This window comes from Zootoca vivipara, chromosome 2 (genome assembly GCF_963506605.1).
Source record: "Zootoca vivipara chromosome 2, rZooViv1.1, whole genome shotgun sequence".
In the NCBI taxonomy this organism is placed as follows: Eukaryota; Metazoa; Chordata; class Lepidosauria; order Squamata; family Lacertidae; genus Zootoca; species Zootoca vivipara.
The window spans coordinates 59,188,825-59,209,721 of NC_083277.1; the positions used below are offsets into that span (position 1 = coordinate 59,188,825).

Below are 20,897 nucleotides of genomic sequence, written 5' to 3' on the forward strand. Positions count from 1 at the left end.
CTTAAGGTCTAGCCAAGAAGACAACATTTCTTTTATTTTTATGGTTGCCATCAGAGTTTTGCACTTTGGTCTTTGGTTCTTGAAAAGTATGGTGGATCATTTTACAGTAGGTACCCATAAAGATGTGAACTTCATCTTTATTTGTCTTCATGGGAATTTGATTTACCAATAAGGCACTGGCAGCTGTGCCATTGGCTGCAAGAGATGCTTCACCATGGTGCTTAAATAAACAAGATTCTCCCCAGGTGCCATTGCTGTACTGTGAGGCGTAGAATGCACATATTTCAATGTGAGCCACATCTTAGGTACCTTGTCCCCACTGCATCTTTTTCTTTAAATGTGGTCATTCAGGAGCTCCCCCCACAAACAAAACAAATAATCTGTTTCTTTCTTCAGAGGTATGGAACTTTCATTTAAAAGATTAATTTATTTTATACTTCCCTTCCATATTTCTAACTCTATTGAAAATATTGGCATGGGGGTAAAGCATTCTTAAGGGCTAAGAATCAGTTCCATCCAGTTTACATTGCACTCCAAAATGAATTGATCCAATACAGTTAACTGCGGGAGATAAATTTTAAAAGGACCTTTATTTAGATCTCCCCCCTTAGATCTAAATTAATATTTTACACGTTACATTTGAGAAACAAGGGGCATGAGCTCATGTTCATTCTGAAATAGTATTGCTGCTGTAAGGCACACACCATAAGCAATTTGCAGTGCAAATATTGCAATTTTAATGTATTTTGCATGTATTCAAGCTTTGTAATTGCAGTATTTATAGGCATGAAATGAAAGCTGATTATCAAGCCATTTATTGAGACTCTGCACTGGTGTATGTGCCATTGAAGAAAATAGGACTTTTGCTAGCACAGCACTTTGAGGATTGAGATGCATGTTAAATATGTAGATTTAAAATGATTTTGGAAACACATATTTATTATTTAAACATACATTTCAGTTATAGGCTCTCATAACATAATTACAACCTTTCTCACTCAGGGAAGTACTTCGGAACATAATTTGTCACATTAATTGTGTGCAGAAATACAGATACTTCAGGCCAGGGCTTTCAATTAATCTTCAACTGCCATAATGAATTTTTTAAAAAAAATTCTTTCACTTAAAAAAAAAGAACAGGTTATTCACTTGAATTATGTCGTTCATACACAAGCAGCAATTGTATATACAATGGCATAAACAAGCAAATAATTTCAGTTCCAAGACCAGATTATTTGGCAGCCTTGATTAAACCTCAGAAAATGTTGACTCTCTCTTGTAAGATGAGGACTGCAGGGACACTATCTCTTTATGCTTAAGAGCATGAAAGCATAGCTTCTTCTTTTTATCTGTCACCCTTTTTCTGTTTAATTTTTGTTAGCTATATACATTTATTTTTGTGATTTGTTTTAAAACTATTTTTGATATTATTAGCTCGTTTTGGCACTTTTGAAGTGGCAAGATAGGGTAAAAGTCTTGTTGTTGGGGAGAGAGACACTAGTGAAATCAAGAGCATGCATAAAGTTTTTGAAGCCAGAAAAATTATATCCAAAGTAGCCCAAAGAGACGTTCTCCATTAGGGTGCTGATTAGGTAGCTGGAATGGAAGAATTGTATATGTTGGAAATGGACAGTCTAAACATTTGCTGTAGGCCTTTAGTTCTTTTCATGTTGCAGTCGCAGATTAGGGTCTAAGGCCACAGAAATCGTCAGTGATAAAGCGATCTTTGAATTTGGGTATTTCTGACATTAGTGCCATTGTGCTGCCTGCCTCTCTCATATTCTGGGCTTCAGAAATTTGGGGAATTGTAAGAAGTGGTTCCAGGGCATGGTCTGATGAAACATAATGCAGTTGGTAACCTTGCTAAAGTGAAACAAATCTGGGTTTTATCCGTGCCTTGATGGGAGACTGATCAAGGCACGGAATTCAGTGGAAGAATTAGAATTAGAATTCAGTGGAAGAAAGGTGGGATATAAATTTTAATAATAAAAATAAGAAGAAGAAGAATGAAAAGGGAGATAGGCATATGGCTGTTTACAAATGCCCTGAAAAGGTAAAATCTTTAATATGTTTTGGGTTTAAACATTAAGACCTGTGCTAATTGTTCTGCAGAACTGAAGGCAGAAGACATAGCCATGTGCTTTGAAAGTACATGTCTCTTTTCATTATATTTATGTTGATAAATTTCTTCTTCCTCTTTGTTCCAGCTGCTGAAATTACTTATGTTCATGCATTCATTCTTTTATTTATGGATTATATTTAAAGCACAAGCCTTCCCCATCCACAGAAATAGGGAACGGTTAAAATAATAAAAGTACACAGAAAAATCCTGATAATGTCAGACCAAATAAGACATAAAGCCTCAGCCCAATTGAGAGCTTAAATCTTGAAGCCAAAAGGCAGCCAAAATGAAGAGGTCTCATAGTGTGTCTGAAAGAGGCTCCATTAGTATTTGGCAAGACTCCAGGAAAAGAATTTAATAACTGTGGGGCAATTGCTGCACTTCTCTGCATTACACGTATTGCATAGCACACTGCTGGTGTGGATTTTAAGTACACTAATTTCAACCAACAGAACAATGAGGCTGTTGGTACATTTCACTTTTGCACAGTAACTCAAATGAATTTCTAACAAGCTGTCAATACTTTTGTCATTCAGGACAAATTATCTAGAACTAACAACATTTTTTAAAATAAATAAATAAATGTATAGCAATACCAACAACAGCTCCATAGGATGCAGTTACCGTATACAATATAAAAATAAGTGGAGTAGATTACGAACTTGTTACTGATGCAATGACCAATATACTTTGGGATCTTAAAATGATAGCAACAACATATGTCCTGCTATTCTTAAGCCCTGTTGTTCGCCTTGTAATATGGTTCATGTTCCAACTGATTTAAGAGAATTTATACAAAACAGAAAGCGATGGCAGAAAGCGAGGAGGAATTAAAGAACCTTTTAATGAGGGTGAAAGAGGAGAGTGCAAAATATGGTCTGAAGCTCAACATCAAAAAAACCAAGATCATGGCCACTGGTCCCATCACCTCCTGGCAAATAGAAGGGGAAGAAATGGAGGCAGTGAGAGATTTTACTTTCTTGGGCTCCTTGATCACTGCAGATGGTGACAGCAGTCACGAAATTAAAAGACGCCTGCTTCTTGGGAGAAAAGCAATGACAAACCTAGACAGCATCTTAAAAAGCAGAGACATCACTTTGCCGACAAAGGTCCGTATAGTTAAAGCTATGGTTTTCCCAGTAGTGATGTATGGAAGTGAGAGCTGGACCATAAAGAAGGCTGATCGTCGAAGAATTGATGCTTTTGAATTATGGTGCTGGAGGAGACTCTTGAGAGTCCCATGGACTGCTAGAAGATCAAACCTATCCATTCTTAAGGAAATCAGCCCTGAGTGCTCCCTGGAAGGACAGATCGTGAAGCTGAGGCTCCAATACTTTGGCCACCTCATGAGAAGAGAAGAATCCTTGGAAAAGACCCTGATGTTGGGAAAGATGGAGGGCACTAGGAGAAGGGGACGACAGAGGACGAGATGGTTGGACAGTGTTCTCGAAGCTACGAACATGAGTTTGACCAAACTGCGGGAGGCAGTGCAAGACAGGAGTGCCTGGCGTGCTATGGTCCATGGGGTCACGAAGAGTCGGACACGACTAAACGACTAAACAACAACAACAACAATACAAAACAGATGACAAGCATAACATCTTAAAAAGTTTTAAGTTTACTTAAAAATCCCAGAAGGGAGAGGTGCTGTTGTGCTTGATTCCAACCTTGTTCCATATTCTCATTTTTTTTATGTCTAAGTAACTCGCTTTATTTTCTTAAATCGATTTATATTCTGCCTTTTTGACTAAACCCTCGTAGTTGCTCGCAACTTAACAGAATGGAATGCATATATTAAACACCACACCCTTAAAAAAATAACAAGAAGAATTAGTCTACCTGGAGTAAGTGCCAGATATTGACTTCACCTGCCTTTTTTCTCTGTCCTGGATTTGTATCCATGGAGCAGTTAATAGTAAATGGTCCTGTAATGAGAGGAAAGATAGTCTAGTGGCAGGCAACTGCAGTTATGTTAGTGTGTACAGAAAAACTTTAGGGGTTACTGGGAGATGTTTGAATGTTGACAAAATAATGATAGGTTGCTTAGAGCAGATAAATGTTCCATTGCATCACATTTGATACAGTGAAAGAGTGTAGCACAAACTTAAGTGCTTAAGGATTTGTGACATTAAAAAAAAAGAGAACTAGTAACTAGAGGTTATGTCTCAGGCTTTGGTATTCCTTTGGGGTTACTTTAGCAGTTTAAATCTCTGGGCTGTGACTTAGCCTATTGATACACCTGTATCATTAATGGCTACTGCTACACATGCATTCCTGAAGCATTGTTGGGGGGGGGGGTGTATATGATTTATAAGAATCCATTCAAAATTTCAACACAGGAAGTAGAAGGGCAGGGAGGAGCGGTTTTCAGATTTACCCCTTTCTGTAACCTGCAGTACAAAATGAACTAAATGTCCAGTTTGATAGAAAGTTCGTGCCCAGAATGACTGGACAAATATATATATGATTGTACTTTTAAAACTATAGTTTTTGTTTAACATATTTACTTAAAAGAGAATGGGGGAGCATGATCGTAAAGAACCTTCCAGCAATCTGCTGAACTCTTTTCAACCTTAACACTATGCAACAATGTACCATAAATATGTCAGTTTCTTCATGGGAACCAAGTTGTTTTTATTGGGAAATGGATGAAATGATGTTGAAAGAGAGTTAAATTGGGGGCAGACGTATGGAAGCTGCAGAGATATTAATTTGCACACATACAGACGTATATACACACATATACATATTTACATGCACACACACCGATCACAAGATTTCATTTGGGACCCCCCCCCCCCCCGTGCTTCATAAAACAGGCTGATTTGGCTAGAACTAATTTGAAGGCTGTCTAGTTCAGCTCAGGGGTCCAAGCCTGCTTGTTTTCTTTCAAAAAAGGAATAATGTCTCACTTTTAAAAAGTGAGAGAGGCTACAATTGGATGACATTTTTGGCAAGGTCACACCTTCTGAGGGCAAGAATCATGCAAAAATGCAAAAGAATAGCTGTACTTTTTTTTCTGCAAAGGCAGCCATTACAGTTGGGAGCTGGTAAAAAAGGAATCACTTCATCTTCCCTGGTGTTTTATGGGCAATTGGTCTGAAAATTGCAGACAGGAGAGAGTTGCTTCTGGGTAAGAATGGCAGACAAATGAGCCTAGGTGTTTTTGTTCTGGGAACCTTTAAATTTGATTTTGGAGTGGGAAGAACTGAAAGATTTGTTTTCCTGGGTGAAATCATTCTCTCTGATTACAATTTAAAGTTGTCAGTCATGAAGGAACTCTGCCTCCACTCTCTTCATCTTTGCATCTTACGCTTAAAGTTTGGCTGTTGCAAAGCTGTTCCCTCCCTCAAAGCACTGGGATTGGAGAGGGCTAGTAAAACCCTTCCCTCTAATTATGAGGTGAAGCTGTCAGTAACAACACAGCTCTTCCCCTGTGCCCTCTCACCACTCTGGTGATTGCTTTCCCATCCGTCATCATCCTGCTCTGGCATTATGATGTTATGCAGCAGTGATTGGTGGGGCAACACAGGCAGTGTGGTGTGATGGCATCTGGCTTCCAAACAGTGAGCTTTGCTGCTGCTTATAAGAGGGGAATGGCAATGTGCAGAGAGCTCTGCTTGGTGGAGGTGCAGCGGCAGAGCCAATCCACTGTGCCTATTGCTGCACCTACACTAGGCTGAGCTCCCCATGCTTCACCTTTGTTTCCTTTATGAAGCGGCAACAATACTCCCTAGGAATTCAGGAGCACAATTCTGTGCTGCCTTCTTGCCACCCCAGCAACTGCTGCTGTTGTTACGGTAAGCTTAGAAACATTGCTTTTACTTTCAGCAAACGCCTGCCTGCAGATTTATTAATTTTTAGTGCCTGGATTGCCAAAGGGTTACAAAGTGCTTCTAAGGACCCTGCTTTGACTTTTGCCCGCCTCATAGATATGTGGCTGTATCTCTGACAAACCCCAAATATCTTAAGACATCTTGCTTCACCTGTGGATTTGCCTGAATCTGATGCACATCCTAATATATGCCGCACTGTAAAATGAGAGTGAATTTGGGCAGATATGATGCTATCTTATACTGAGTCAGACCACTGGTCCATCGGGTTCCATATCTGATGAACAGTGACTCCCCAAGGTCTCAGCCAGTGGACTGCCATGCCTGACATACTATAGCTCAAGATGCCAGTGATTGAACCTGTTTATACGAAGCCTTTGCTTTGCCACTCAGCCAATACCTCTCTCCATGGCCAAACCCTCTTTGAAACTTTCCTCTTTTTATTTCAGTTTGTTCTGTCTTCATTTCATTTCCCCCTGTGCTATGTTTTTATTATGCATGCAATTTACCCAATAGATGAATTATTAGAAGAGTCATAATTTCATATGTGTGTGTGTGTGTATGTGTGTGTTTGTATAAAGGACCCCTGGCCGGTAAGTCCAGTCAAAGGTGACTATGGGGTTGCGGCGCTCATCTCACTTCAGGCCGAGGGAGCCAGTGTTTGTCCACAGACAGCTTTCTGGGTCATGTGGCCAACATGACTAAACCACTTCTGGCACAACGGAACAGAAACCAGAGTGCACAGAAACACCGTTTCCCTTCCTGACACAGTGGTACTTATTTATCTACTTGCACTGCCAACTTTCGAACTGCTAGGTTGGCATGAGCTGGGACAGAGCAACAGGAGTTCACCCTGTCACACGGATTCAGACTGCCGACCTTCTGATCAGCAAGCCCAAGAAGCTCAGTGGTTTAGACCACAGCACAATGTAAAAGTCACTTCTGGAAAACTAGTGGAATCTAGCAGAAGTTTAGTGTTCATCTGCATGCTTTTTGCTTTCAGAAAAAAAAAAAGTTTGCAGCCCTGTTAACCTGGAAAATCATGGGAGTTCTGCATTGTAATTTGGCATGATGAAATTTGAAGTGTTATCCCAGCATACAGTTCTTTCTCAGCATTTAAAAATTAGCATGCCATGGAGGTATATCGATCAAAAAGCCACAGTCCCATAATGCAACAGGTAACACTGTATAAAAAGAAATGTTAGAATCCAGGATAGAAACACTAGCATTGTAATTCGGAAAACTAACATAACAATCCCCATGTCTGAGTGTACCCTCACTCTTGCATAGATATATGTCAGTGAGGCACAAACGGAATTTACTTTGACTGGATTATTCTCTTGTCATATGAGGTACATACTACATTTTAGAATTTGGGAATTTTCTGTTAATTTTCAATAATATGCTACGGAAGCTGGCATATGCTAATCCCTGAATTATTATTATTTTCCTTGAGATGCATGGATATATAGAAACTGAAAGTTGACTGCATTCAAATGTTGCAATGTGTCACAAACAATTTTCATACCCAGAAGCAAATGCCTGCCATGTATGAAAACAGAGCTAATATTGTTACGACTGGGAAGATGAACATTTGCAAATATTGTTGTCATTGGCTTTTATACTGGGTACTTCAAAAACGCATTCAAACACTGACAGGTTAATTACATGTTCCAAACCTTTGTTTATGTGATCTGAGACGAATGTGTTATTAAAGAACTATTTTGCATCTCACTGATTTCCTCCTTACTTATTTTTTTCCTCCTAGCTCATTACGCCTCATGCAATCAGAGTTCAGACACCACCCCGACACATCCCAGGTGTGGTAGAAGTTACATTGTCCTACAAGTCCAAGCAGTTCTGTAAGGGCACACCTGGAAGATTCATCTACACAGGTAAGGGTGCTTTAATTTTGACTATTCATAACAGAATGGGAAAAGATTTGTTTAATCCATCTTTGCTGACATTGCTGCTTTTAGATGGAATGTTACTGCAATAGGCTTTGGTGCAACCACGTTTGGAATGCAGCGGCGCAGACAGCGTTCTGGTTGCCTCACTTTAAAAAGGATATTGTAGAGTTGGAAAAGATTCAGAAAATGGCAACCAACATGTTTAAGGAGATGGAGCAGCTCCCCTGTGAGGAAAGGTTTCAATGTTTTGAACTTTTTAGTTCAGAGAAAAGGTGGTTAAAAGGTGACATGATAGAAATTTATGAAACTGAGCATGGCATGCAGAAAGTGGCTAGGGAAAAGTTCTTCTTCCTGTCTCCTAGCACTAAAACTCATAGACATCGGACGAAGTGGAATGTTGAATGTTGGAAGATTCAGAACAGAACAGTACTTCTTCTCAATGTTAAATGTGGAAATTGCTCCCACAGTGACAGCCACAAACTTTAAAAGAGGGTTAGACAAATTCATGGAGGACAAGGCTATCAAGGACTACTAGCCATGATGGCTGTGCTCTGACTCCATGATCAGAGGGAGTAATGTTACCGGTTGCTGGTAGCTGCAGTCCTCTTGTACTTGGGAATTTCTCACAGGCCTCTGCTTGGCCACTTCTCAGGTGACGTTGATCTATTTGAGTGGTTGTGTAGACAAAAGCCTCTGTTTCACAGGTGTGTATTTACCTAGACTGAGAAGAAGGGAATGTATGGCAAGAAAGCTTGTTCCATATAATAGAAATATGAAATACAATGCCTTTAAAGTTGGCATGTAAAAAGGTAAAGGTAAAGGACCGCTGGACAGTTAAGTCCAATCAAAAGCGACTATGGGGTTGCGGTGCTCATCTCGCTTTCAGGCCGAGGGAGCCAGCATTTGTCCTCACACAGCTTTCCGGGTCATGTGGCCATCATGACGAAACTTGCTTCTGGTGCAACGGAACACCGTGACAGAAACCAGAGTGCAATGAAACTGCTTCCGAACTGCTAGGTTGGCAGGAGCTGGGACAGAACAACGGGAGCTCACTCCTTTGCGGGGATTCAAATAACCGACCTTCCGATTGGCAAGCCCAAGAGGCACACTGGTTTAGACCACAGCGCCACCCATGTTTTGGGAACAACCCACTCTGCTTACCACCATTGGCCATTTGTCCAAGCAGTGTAGTCTACTAAGACATGCTACTGGTAACCTTAATGCACTCCTAGTGGAGTGCTCTCTGACCTAAACACAATGGATTGAGCGCAGCTTGTAAAGCAGCAATGCTTGAAGATGGTAATCCTTAACTCTATCTCTTAGGCATCATGTTATAGCTCGCCAGGCTAGAAATGCATCTGGGGCAGGCATGAGCCTACAGCTGGGCAATATCAGGGCTTTGCTTGTGGCTCCCTGGCCCTGCTCTAGGTGCCTTTGGCTATCAGCCTTCATTTTCCTTCTATACCTCTATGGCCTCTACTTGCTTGCTACCTAGCACTGTCTTTGTTCAAAATTCCTTTTAAATGGGCTTCCAAGGTTAGATGCTGGCCTGCAGTTGAAACTCTCTTGTGTCTCAGGACTTGCATTTCAGCTCTCTGCATACTTGGCTGCCCGTATATCCATTTATTGCAAGGGCTAACTTTTGCAGGGTTGTGTGCCTGTTGTCTTTGTAGAATCCACTTCAATAAATAAATAAATGGGCTGGTGGTGGTGCTTTTTGTTTTCGTTGCATGATGTACTCCATTTTATACAGAATAAATAAGGATTTTTTTTCATAATTAATTTTTTATTAAAGATTTTATATTGCAAAATAGACTAATAAACAAAAGAATACATAACATAACAATGTATATAGCTGATATTCAATACGGAAGTTCTATGTATCGCAGAATATCAACCATGTAGAACAAAGAAGGAATTTAGTGCAGTCTAGAGGACTTAAGAATCCACAAGCAGATGACTGTTTGGGTACAAAAAATTAAAAGGGAAGGGGAGTTATACATTTCTACACCCACCAGTCTCACCTTCAGAAATGCCTCCCAGCCTTTTAAACAAAATGCAGAATTGGAGCAAACCTGCTGAATAGTTTAAGTTAATTGAAAATTATAGGATTGACCCAAGAGGAAAATTTCGTTTGCACTCCAATCACTATTACAAATTAAGGAAAATTACTACAATTTTGTTTAGCTATGGTTTCACACTGAGTTCACAAAATTAGCTCAGCCGCCCTGACAAAGTCAGCACTTTGTTAGTGATCAGTAGAAGGGGGGAGAAATAATAGACTGTGGTGTGTACAAACGAAGCATAGAAAAAGCCATGATGCTTTACAGAACTAGGCCAAGTGGTTTTAATTAGGATTATTAGTTCATTGTAAATTTTGAAGAATAATCAAACTAGCAGATTAGCTGTTTCTTTTAAAGCGAGAATTTCTTGCCATTCATTTTTCCCATGAGAACTTCTTTTAACTCCCACATAGTTTACCCCCCCCCACTTTTTTTTTAACAAGTCTCATTATGGGCCTACAGGAAATGGACCAATTGGAAGTTCTGATCCTGCAACATTCCACAGCAGCGTTCCAGTCGGTGGGAGTTTTTCCACAGTGTTTGTCAGTGAATTCAGTGTTCTGGAACGTTTTACAAAACCACAGAGGCCAAATGTTTTCTCAGAGGAGTTTGGCCTCTGTTTTTGGCTGAAAACAGTGAGGCATCACTTGGTGTTTATTTACCCTGAGATTGAGAATGAGAAAAGAGGACAGAGGAGGAAAGAAAAGAGGAAAGAGAATTGGGGGTTGTGGGCAGTGCAAAAGCCATTCAGGCGTACTTTCCTCTCTGGTGAAAATGCCCTATCCATTAATGGCCCCATTTTGTGGTTAGGTCTCATTTAGAAGAAATTATTTTTAATCAGTGTTCAACAAAATATCCCCTCAAGCCACCTGGCTGTAAACTTTTTTTTTAACTGTTAAGTGCTTAAATTCTCAGGGAAAAAAAGCCTAGTGGCCCATTAATTTTAAGTTATTTCCCCCCTCCCCTTCGTTTAACTGCCAACAACTTAGAAATTTGATCTGTGAATTGCATGTTGCATCTGTGAAGCAAGATCCTCGATGCAAGGAGAAATGTTATGTCTTAAAAATTTTTTTGTAAGAACTACATTCCAAGCTTCATTAAGGGAGGAAAACAGTTCCTTGATCCCACCCACCCACCCACCCTCCACCTCTGTCATTTCACAGGCAGTCTCTTGCAAAACAAAACAATTCACATTTAGATGTTAAAAAGATTTAAATATAGAAAAAAAAGAACTCAGATACTTTCAGTGTTCGGCAGTGCCTGTTTTTCAGTGAACTCTTAAAAGGGGCCAGCCTTACACAAAGCAACAACGTATTTAAAATTCACATAATTGTATAAAATGTAATGTTATTCTCTTTTCTTTTACATTAAATTCCCTGTGAGGTTTACAGTGTGATAGAAAACACACACACACACACACACACACACACACACACACACACACACACACACACACCTTCCTTGGAAGCACTTCAGAAGGATGTTTATGTTACAGACTCATGAAACCTCCTGACAGGAATTGCTTTTCTGCATGGATTTTGCCTGTCACAAAAGTCGCTGAAGAGAAGTAAAACTGTTTTCAACTAGAGCTGACAGAAATGCCTATGTCAGGCTGTCTTTACTGAAGGAAATGCAAGATGGTGTGTCTCGGAATCTGAATGACTGGGTGTGAGACAGTCCCATCTAGGGATGGCTGGGAATAGGGCTAATGTCATTGGGCACAAATGCTTTCTGTCAGCAGAGCCGACTTCCAATAAAATGTATGTATGTATGTATGTATGTATGTATGTATGTATGTATGTATGTATGTATGTCCCACCCTTTTATTTAAACTCTAAAGAGCTTACAATGCAATTACTCAATTCAATTATATTTTAAAATTCTTTAAAATATTTCCAACTGTTGGAGATTTTTTAAAATAGCATGAATCACCTATGTGTGTCAGCTTCCAAATTCCATTCAGTAAATTAGGTCTGATCTAGGCACCTGGTATAAGCCTGCACAACATGTGACCAAACTGGTATGCGTATCAATTTATTTTGGGGTGGACAAATCTCCAGTTTATGTTGCTCTCCAGAGACTGCAATACTGGGCTGGCATCATTTTAAACTACCTGGCAGTCCCTCAGTACATGGTTGCTAGACCTTGTACAATACAGTATATGATTCACGAAGCTTAAAATACTCATTTAAATGCAATATATTTTTTCAGTAGCTTCTTGCATTAAAATATGACTTTATGTTACATTGAGGATCCTATTCTAAAACAAAAATATACTGAGGAGACATTAAGCAAGACACTTCAAGTTCCTGTTTAATATAGAAAAATTCATCGCTGCCCCAAACAGTGTTCATTTGTTCCAAATAAAACAGTACCCCACCTCAAAAAAGAATTGAATGTTGCTTGTTTTCTGCCACTTTCTTATCTTCTGTAAATAGCATCCTGAGTGGAGCAAAGTTTTCTGTGCATCAGTCTCCTGATCTCCGTAGTCCTGCACTCTTTTCAAAAGATCACAAAGCCAATCCTTTCACTGATTGCAATTACAAACCACCAAAATACTACATTCTGGATAGAAGCCACCTGGGTGTGGGTGTGAAGAGTTCTCTGTGTTCTAGTCCACACTGCGAACATTTCCCCCCCGGGACTGAATTTTGACATTTTGAATTTTGTTCATGAAAAAGTTTCACATTTTCTTGAAACTATGTCAATAAAATGTTGGGCTTCTTTCAAAAAGGAAAGGTAGGGGAAAATCATTGTTGATTAGATTAAGAAGTAATAAGAGACACACTGGCTGTCATTAGTCTTGCATCATACTACCAAAATGTTTGGCTCCTTCCTTTTGTTAATCCATATTCCAACATTTGACCAGAGAGCATCATGGAAATTTAGTTTAAGTGGAGTAACTGCAGCACGCAGCCTCACCAGCTCTACAGTCTTCCACGCACCAGTAGTGGATGGTGTAGTGGGGTTGCAGATTTCCCTGACCTACTGGCATGAGAGTCGCTGCTGCTTGCGTGTGGAGGTCCCCAAACCACCCCTAAATAAATCACAACGTAGACAGGATTAAGTTTAATGGTTTTTGGCATGAATTTGGCCACAACTTTATTAAATCCAAAACAATGTGAGTGGTTGCGTAGGCATTGGTTCCCAACTGTCACCTAAGGACAGAAATGATAATAAAATAATAACTTGCCTTGTCAACACGGGGAAATCCAAACAGGGAGAGACGGGGACCGGGTGTACAGAACTCTCCCCTCTCCCTTCAGGCTCCCAGAGGCATCAATATGCCGTCCTGGCCCCTACCTAGGGGTTACGGACACAGCATAGAGCCCCTGTTTTCCTGACCAGGATTTCCCCACCACTCAGGCATAAACTTGGGGCCAACTAATCAATAAGACCCTTAATACAACCAAAATAACCAATGCCTAACCACCAACCTTACAAGTTGTGACTATTTGCTATGCAGTAGGCGAAAACCCAAATGGCACCAGCCAATCAGCCAGATGGGAAAAATTCCTACCGGCCCTTGAATACAGGCGACCAAGAAAAGTCATAGCAATGTCAACACAGAGGCCTAAAAACAGCGGAGGGAGGGTGGGTATCAGAAACGCAGCCAAAGAGAAAGAAAAAAACAAGCATTTAAGTTTATATACCCTAGGGGCTTGACTTACTAAATTGCTACATACAATTATGCCCAACAACAGCCCATAACCAATCAAACGGTGGCCACTCATGCCCCCACCTTTGCCACAGGCGTGGTTTGCTAGCCCCCACCGCAAATCGTGCTCTCTTTAATGGAGAACCCGCAATACCAGCAGAAAGAGCTGTGCAATGCAAGTGTCCTGATAGGAGCACCAGATTGGATCAGCTGGTGTATTCTCATTCCCCTTCCAACAACTCACTGCCTCTGCTCCACAGTGAGCTACGTGTTACTGCCACCCACTTTCTTTTTCTTTATTCAGGCTTCAATAGTTAATAACAACTTTAGTAATAGATTGGTTTGGGGACATGAAGACTGTTTCACCGGAACAAGGGGAAATATTTCTTACTAGGAAATAGAATACAAAAGTCTCAAACTCTCATCCCCAAGGATAAGAAACAGGATACATTATGTCAGAGGTCAGTAAATATTTGGTGGAGGTTTTTTTTAATATATTCTTTTATATGTTCTTTGTTATTGAATGGTATAAGAGGATGAGGCCATGCAGTCAAGGAGCTAATGTTGAAGGCAGGGCTTCTCCATTTTTTGTTCTGTTGCTCTTGTTGTGCATCAAATAAACATAAGCGAAGCAATTAGAATAAATTACACTGCGTAGATTTACACATTAAAAACTGTAAGATTGCTACCAATTTTCAAAGTTCTACCAAGGATTAAAGGCAAACAAATGATTCTTAACAGCATAAAGTCTGCTAATCAGATGATGTACTCCAGTTCCATGTAACCACTTTTAAAATAATTGGGGAATTTTTTCTCTTTGTGATACAAGTAGAGAAAAGAACAACACACTGTGATCTAAATGCTACTTAAATGTTCCCAAACATTCCTGAGATTCTCCTCCTTCTTCTCTGTTCACATGCAATCCTATATATGTCTGTTTAAAAGTAAGACCTATTTAAGCACAGTAGGTTTGCTCCCAGGTAGGTGAGTATAGGATTGCAGCCTCAGTCTCTTACAGTCTTTCAAAAGTTTCAACAGAAGACATCTCAAAAGTTTCAAAAGTAAAGTCCCTCAATAGTGACTTCTGTTGAAACTTTTGAAAGACTTTTGAAAGACTATTGTGAGACCGTTTTTAGACACCATTCTCTTACTGATCAGACTGTGTCACTGTGCTAGTAGTCATTGTCACCACTTACCACCCAACACTTCCTCTTCCCTGCATCTTCTGTTGGCTTCTCTGTGGTTTGTGTTGCAGTTTATTTGCTTGTTTGCTTATAATAACATTTATATCACACCTCGGGGCTCACTCACTTGCCCTCCAGCTGAGCAGCGCAAACAAGCTGCGTTGTCCCTGCCCACAATGCACAAGAGCAGGGGTCCCCAAACTAAGGCCCAGGGGCCGGATGCGGCCCAATCGCCTTCTAAATCCGGCCCGCGGATGGTCCGGGAATCACCATGTTTTTACATGAGTAGAATGTGTCCTTTTATTTAAAATGCATCTCTGGATCATTTGTGGGGCATAGGAATTTGTTCATATTTTTTTCAAAATATAGTCCGGCCCCCCACAAGGTCTGAGGGACAGTGGACCGGCCCCCTGCTGAAAAAGTTTGCTGACCCCTGCACTAGAGTGAAAGTGCCTCAACTTCCAGGCTGGGGCCAATGCAGCGTGTTCCAACATCGTGGTGTATCACCAGATTGTGATGTTTGGTTGGTGATACATTGCAGTGTTGGAAACCAACATCACTGAGCCCTACCCAACAACTTGTAGGGATAGTGCTTCAGATTCTTAACTAACATGTAATCAAGTCCAAATATTGCTTCGGCATGTCTACTACCTCATTTGAATATGATGCAAAGGAGAGATATTGCTAGATGGGGTCATCGGCATATTGATGACTCCCAGTTACAAAACCCAGGATGATCTCATTCAGCTGTTTCATGGAAACGTCAACAAGCACGAGGGACAATATAGATATGAAATCACTGCAGCCAAGTAGGCAAATAGTCATCATATGGAACCCAAACATGGTAAACCTGAAGACAGAAACATGTAACTCATTTCATATAACTTTTTACAATGTAGTTTTACAGTAGAGCTAAAACCTGTACATAATACCATATCTGCAGAATTAATGCAATTACAGCTACAGTCAAATTAAAATTTATAGTCAATGAAATATATTATTTTGCATACTTCCCAATAAATATGATCTTTCCCTCTCCATGCCTCCTGGTTACCCAACAAAGCCTTATGCAGCACAGGGTCCTCAGACTATTTAAAGCAACAATGTCCTCCTCCCCAATATTATAAAGTCTAAATGTGCTTAAGGCCTTACAAAATCTTGACTTTTCCCTGTCTGCTCTAAGTGAATAAGTGATAAATCCAGAAGAGACATAAATCTTTGAAATCCCTGTCCAAAGAAAACATATTGACTACAGCCAAGCAAATAACAGCCCATAACCAATGGTCCAATTCATCATTTATGTAATAGGGGATATAAAGTATTTTCTACCTATGAAATCATAAGGTGGGGAGGGGGAAGGCTGATAAGAGTGCAGTCTAAGCTATGTGATTTGATTATTTAGGGACTTGAACTGTTTGTCACATACCTTTAATCTTTAAGATGTGTTGCCATTTCTAAACTATAAATTTGCACTAAAGGATTAGGAGAGTATTAACGATAAAGGGGTAAACCAGACTTTATATGGCTTTCTGGCAATTTTCATGCAATCCCATGGACTCCTGGATCTTCTAACCTATTTAATGTGGCATAACCAGTTATTTGACCTTCATAGCCAATAACTTCCCCTCTTTTTTTGCTTTGCAGCTTCAACAATAAATTAACCCGCAGGGTCACTGAAATTTATCTTGCAAATCCTTTCCTTTATCCTTACCCATATGCTCTCATTTTCACACCCTTGCTTCCAAATTTTGCTCTGTTTGATTGGCCTTATTAGGATTTTATATTCTATTGTTATTTTACAACAGCTGCTGGTGTATTGTTACCCACTTTTTTAAAAACGTGGCCTGATTCTCAAGGGATTTCCACTGAAACAAGCTTTGTTGTTTTAAGTGAGTCATGTATTGATGCTGCATTTTGAGGTCTGAACAGCATGTGGTATAAGCAAAGGTTTAACTTGTGAAATGATGAAAAAATAATAATCTTGTCCACTTCCAAAGTTTGTTCTGGGATTTCAATAGGATTTTCTAGTAAGTTTATTTTAATTTGGACCTGCAAATACAATAATTTGCATACTGCTTAGAGAAGATGTATTCATGATTACCATAGATTAGTGATTCCCAGTTTTAAAAAGGTAGCATTTCTGTGATCAGTAGATGGTAAAATCAATGCAACACAAGTTGCCATGTGAGAGTTCATTTTCATGTCCATTTCATGAAAATATGGTTATCAGAAAGGGATCCTATGAAGGGAGTAGGTTTTCTGAACAAACAGTTTGGGAACCACTGCTTTAGATCACTCAGCCCTTAAAGCCAAAGTACTATAGTGCTGGCATTAAAAGAGCCAAATAAATATTAGAAGTATTCCAATCAAGTTTAGATACCATTCAGTGTTGTAATACAAGGACTTCTGCTTGCCCAACAAAATTTCCCCTCTCTCGCCTCTCCCCATGCACTCCTGTGCTCAATCAGCTCTGGAGGGTTGCAGGAACACTTGCAACAGATCTGGGAGATGTATGGGACAAGAAAAGGAGGGGGAAATTCTGTTCTGCCTTGTGATAATGGGACAGATTTGCTGGATGCAACCTTTAGGAAAGAATTTAACATCATGCTATGCCCAATGTCCCATCAGTGCAAGCATTTCAGCCTGCCATGCACTGTTCTGGAGGTTCTCCTGACCCAGCTCAAATCAATTTTGGGTGGGAGAGTGGGGGAAAGCCCCATGATGGAAGCCCTTGAATCTCTCCCAAAGTCTCCACAGTGCTATGACATGTACATGTCCTGCTTATATAGTAAAGGGCTTCTTTGTTTACTTGAATTACTGAGAGCTTCTTTGAGGTGGTGCTGATATTAGGTTGTGGAAAAAACGTAGTTTGCATCAAATGTCAGTTCTACTCTCTACCTACAGTTCTACCTCTAAACGAGGTCCATTAATTTTAATGGGTCAGCTCTAAATAGACCTTAATTGGATGCAGTCCTGTGTATCTATGCTTTCTGTCTTGATGTTAAAGTAACCTTTGGAGGCAAACCTGTCAGTGTAACCAGGGTTTGGTGATTCAGGCATCATGCCAAATCATAATTGGATAAACCATGGGGTTCACACTCTCCTCAAATAATGTCTGCTGGTTTTCAAACCATGATTCAGACATCACACCATTTCTCACTTGCACTCTGATGTAGCTAGGGCTGAGAGAAATGTTTTGTTCTAGAGATGGGCTGATTTGTTTTTGCCCTAGCTTTTATCCAGCAATTGGTTTGGGGACAGTTTTAATTTTTTTTTTATAAAAAAAGCCTTGCTGCATTTCTTGGTGATTAAGAGATCAGAAGTACAATACTTTCCAAAACTGAATAGAAGCTTAAACCACCCCTGAAACAGGGGTGGTTCTTTTTTCTTTTTAGCAAGGTAGAACAGCAAAGAAGTGTGAAAACACCATATATTTCTGTTATACTCCTTGTTGTCTCTCTTGCCCATCAACAAGTTCAGCACAACCAACATAATATTTCACTTTCTTCCGGTGAACATAAATTATGGTTAACCTCCAGGCATCAGGAGCTGCCACTTTGAACTGCTTGTTCATTTGCACCTGGATTTTGCACTGGTGGTTACCATCAGGAAACCTTGACTTCCAGCAGATGTAGGGTTAATTAAAGAATACAAAAACACCTATTACCCCCCCCCCCACACACACATCTTTGTGGAACAGAAACTGAAGAAGAAGAAACAATGGTCTGAAGACACTTCTGTTTGATATTTTGGATGTACATTTTTCTTCTTGTCAAATTATAACTTGCATTTTAATTTAAAGAAGAATTTCTAAAACAAGCCCTTCGGTGTCCGAATGCAGATTTGCAACTTTAAAAACAAGCAGTAGTTTCTTTATTGGAACTGGGCACCCATTTCTGTGGGTTTCCTAACTAAGATGTTGCACGTATCTGTCATTGAGCACAGTGGAACTTTCTTCTGAATAAAAGTGTGTAAGGTTGAATTCTCTTAGCTACATAATACCAGATTAAGCACTTGATGAGTCAGAATTAGCCCTGATAAGCCCATTTTTGGCCATGGAAAGTATTCCAATAGCACCTGAACTTCATCAGCAGTGGCCTGTTCTCTTGATTAAACTAAGGTAGCATCTATGTAATCTTCACCTTATCTATACTAAAGCACTGCCACAATGGCCAAGGCAGTGTCATATATAATGTTACAGGTACAGTACTGTAGCCATATTTTGTATGTGTCTCAGCATCTTATGTTTACAGTGCTTTGACAGTATAAGAAGGTGCTATGTTTTTCAAACCAGGAAATGCTGGACTTTTTGTCCCAAATCCTGTTGTCAGCACCTGCAGTTTACATGTGGGTACCGATTATCGATTCTTAAAAGATATGGGATTATTTTGAGATGCTTTTGCTCTCAGAACTCACTCAGAATTTTTTTGTTTTGCAAACAAAACAAAACAAAAGGAGTGGGTGCTAAAAACCAATCCTGCCACAGGTTTGCAGGATTAATGGGATAGCACCCTAGCAGGCTTGAGTCATGAAATCACCCTTTTTTTCCTGCAGTAACTGGTAAACTGGATTTAATACTTAATAAAAAAACAACCCATGAATGCCAAGATTATCCTGGCAATTACTTATTTAATTCTATTAAATATAACCCCACAGTTGATGTAATCAAGGTGTTTGCCCTCTTTGGGCCTTGCAGCTAACCCAAGAACTTCAACCCTTTCTTGAGGGTTGATAGCGCAAACAAAACAGCTTATTTGATGCTCAAGAAACAGGATGATCCCCAGGGGTCATCCTATGGCACAGTTATTGGTGCTGTATAAAGAAACCCTTTAAGCTCTGATGTCAGCTCCCTTTGTAAATGCCCTTAACATATATAAATGAAGGCAGCCCATAACGAGAATTCAGGGGAAAGCTCATGGATACTTTTCAGAGCAAGGAGAAGCAGAGGTTCAAGGGCAGGCAAGCAGATTCACAAAGGCAGTACTCTTTATGCAGCATTCTCTAATGATTCCTCAATGAGGATGCCTACCAGCAGTCTCTTTCTGGTTCATTTGCAGGGGCTGCTTGAAAGCTGTCCCTTGATAAGAGACTAAAAGTCTCAGGTACTCATTCCATGCAAGCAGCCTGGTTGAAAAGTGAATCTGTATAGTAAAACAGCTTGATTTCTACACTGAGATGCAGGCAGAGGCTAAAGCGATAGCACAGGAAAGTGATGTGGAGCCAAGCAGTTCATCACGCTGCAGCCTCTCTTATTTTAGCGTCTGTCCGGCTGAGAGTTGCACTTGGGATAGGCACCAAGAACTCTTAGAATGTGCTGCTGCTGGTTTTGCTGTTGCCCTCCCAATTTCTGAAAGATTTTTACCCCCTTGTATTCTTCTGCCCCATTCTGAGGGCACTTGAATTATTTCTTTAGAATTTTACTGGGGTTTTGAGCTTACCTTGTTGCTGTGAGGTAGTTGAGGATGGTGTATGTTCATATATTTCTAGTAAACATCTTTCCAGCACTCTGCAGCCTCCTCAGCTGCTTGGATTTCCTAGTCTGAAAAAAGGCCCATGGAAGGAGTTTTCTTGCATTGGCTTCCCCGGGCTTTAACTGAAGTGTGGCCTCCTGGGAAGGCTGCAGAGTGCAGACCACTGGGGAAATGATTTGTACAATGAAAGAATAGACAAAAAACCCAAGGTAAGTTCAAGAAAACCCTGGCACCTCACACATGAAAATACCTCAACATTTTTCTCTCCCATTTTTATAATTTTTATGTGCAAGTGCTTTTCATGTTGATAGATGGAGAATGTTAAAAAAAACCCATACAGAATACTTCTGCTCCCTTCTTCAGGTCCTTCCTCATACCCAAACCATTACGTATTTTTGAAGCTATAGATTCTCTGAGTTTGGACTCTTTAGAATGGCTGCAGCCTGGAACTGTATTACCACTGTATTCTGCTCTGGTCAGACCTCACCTGGAGTACTGTGGAGTACTGTGTCCAGTTCTGGGCACCACAGTTCAAGAAGGATACCGAGAAGCTGGAACGTGTCCAGAAGAGGGCAACCAAACTGGTCAAAGGCCTGGAAATGATGCCTTATGAGGAACGGCTTAGGGAGCTGGGTATGTTTAGCCTGGAGAAGAGA

At 40.2% G+C, this 20,897-nt stretch overlaps 1 protein-coding gene across 8 annotated transcripts in view; it reads left to right on the plus strand.

Annotated features, from left to right (window-relative positions):
• EBF1 (EBF transcription factor 1) overlaps nt 1-20,897 on the plus strand; it is a 374,130-nt gene that overhangs the window by 293,003 nt on the left and 60,230 nt on the right. For all 8 annotated transcript variants that reach the window (XM_035105765.2, XM_035105769.2, XM_035105766.2 and 5 more), the window contains exon 10: nt 7,724-7,850. In XM_035105765.2, coding sequence (XP_034961656.1) covers nt 7,724-7,850 — 127 coding nt within the window. The remainder of the gene's footprint in view (nt 1-7,723; nt 7,851-20,897) is intronic.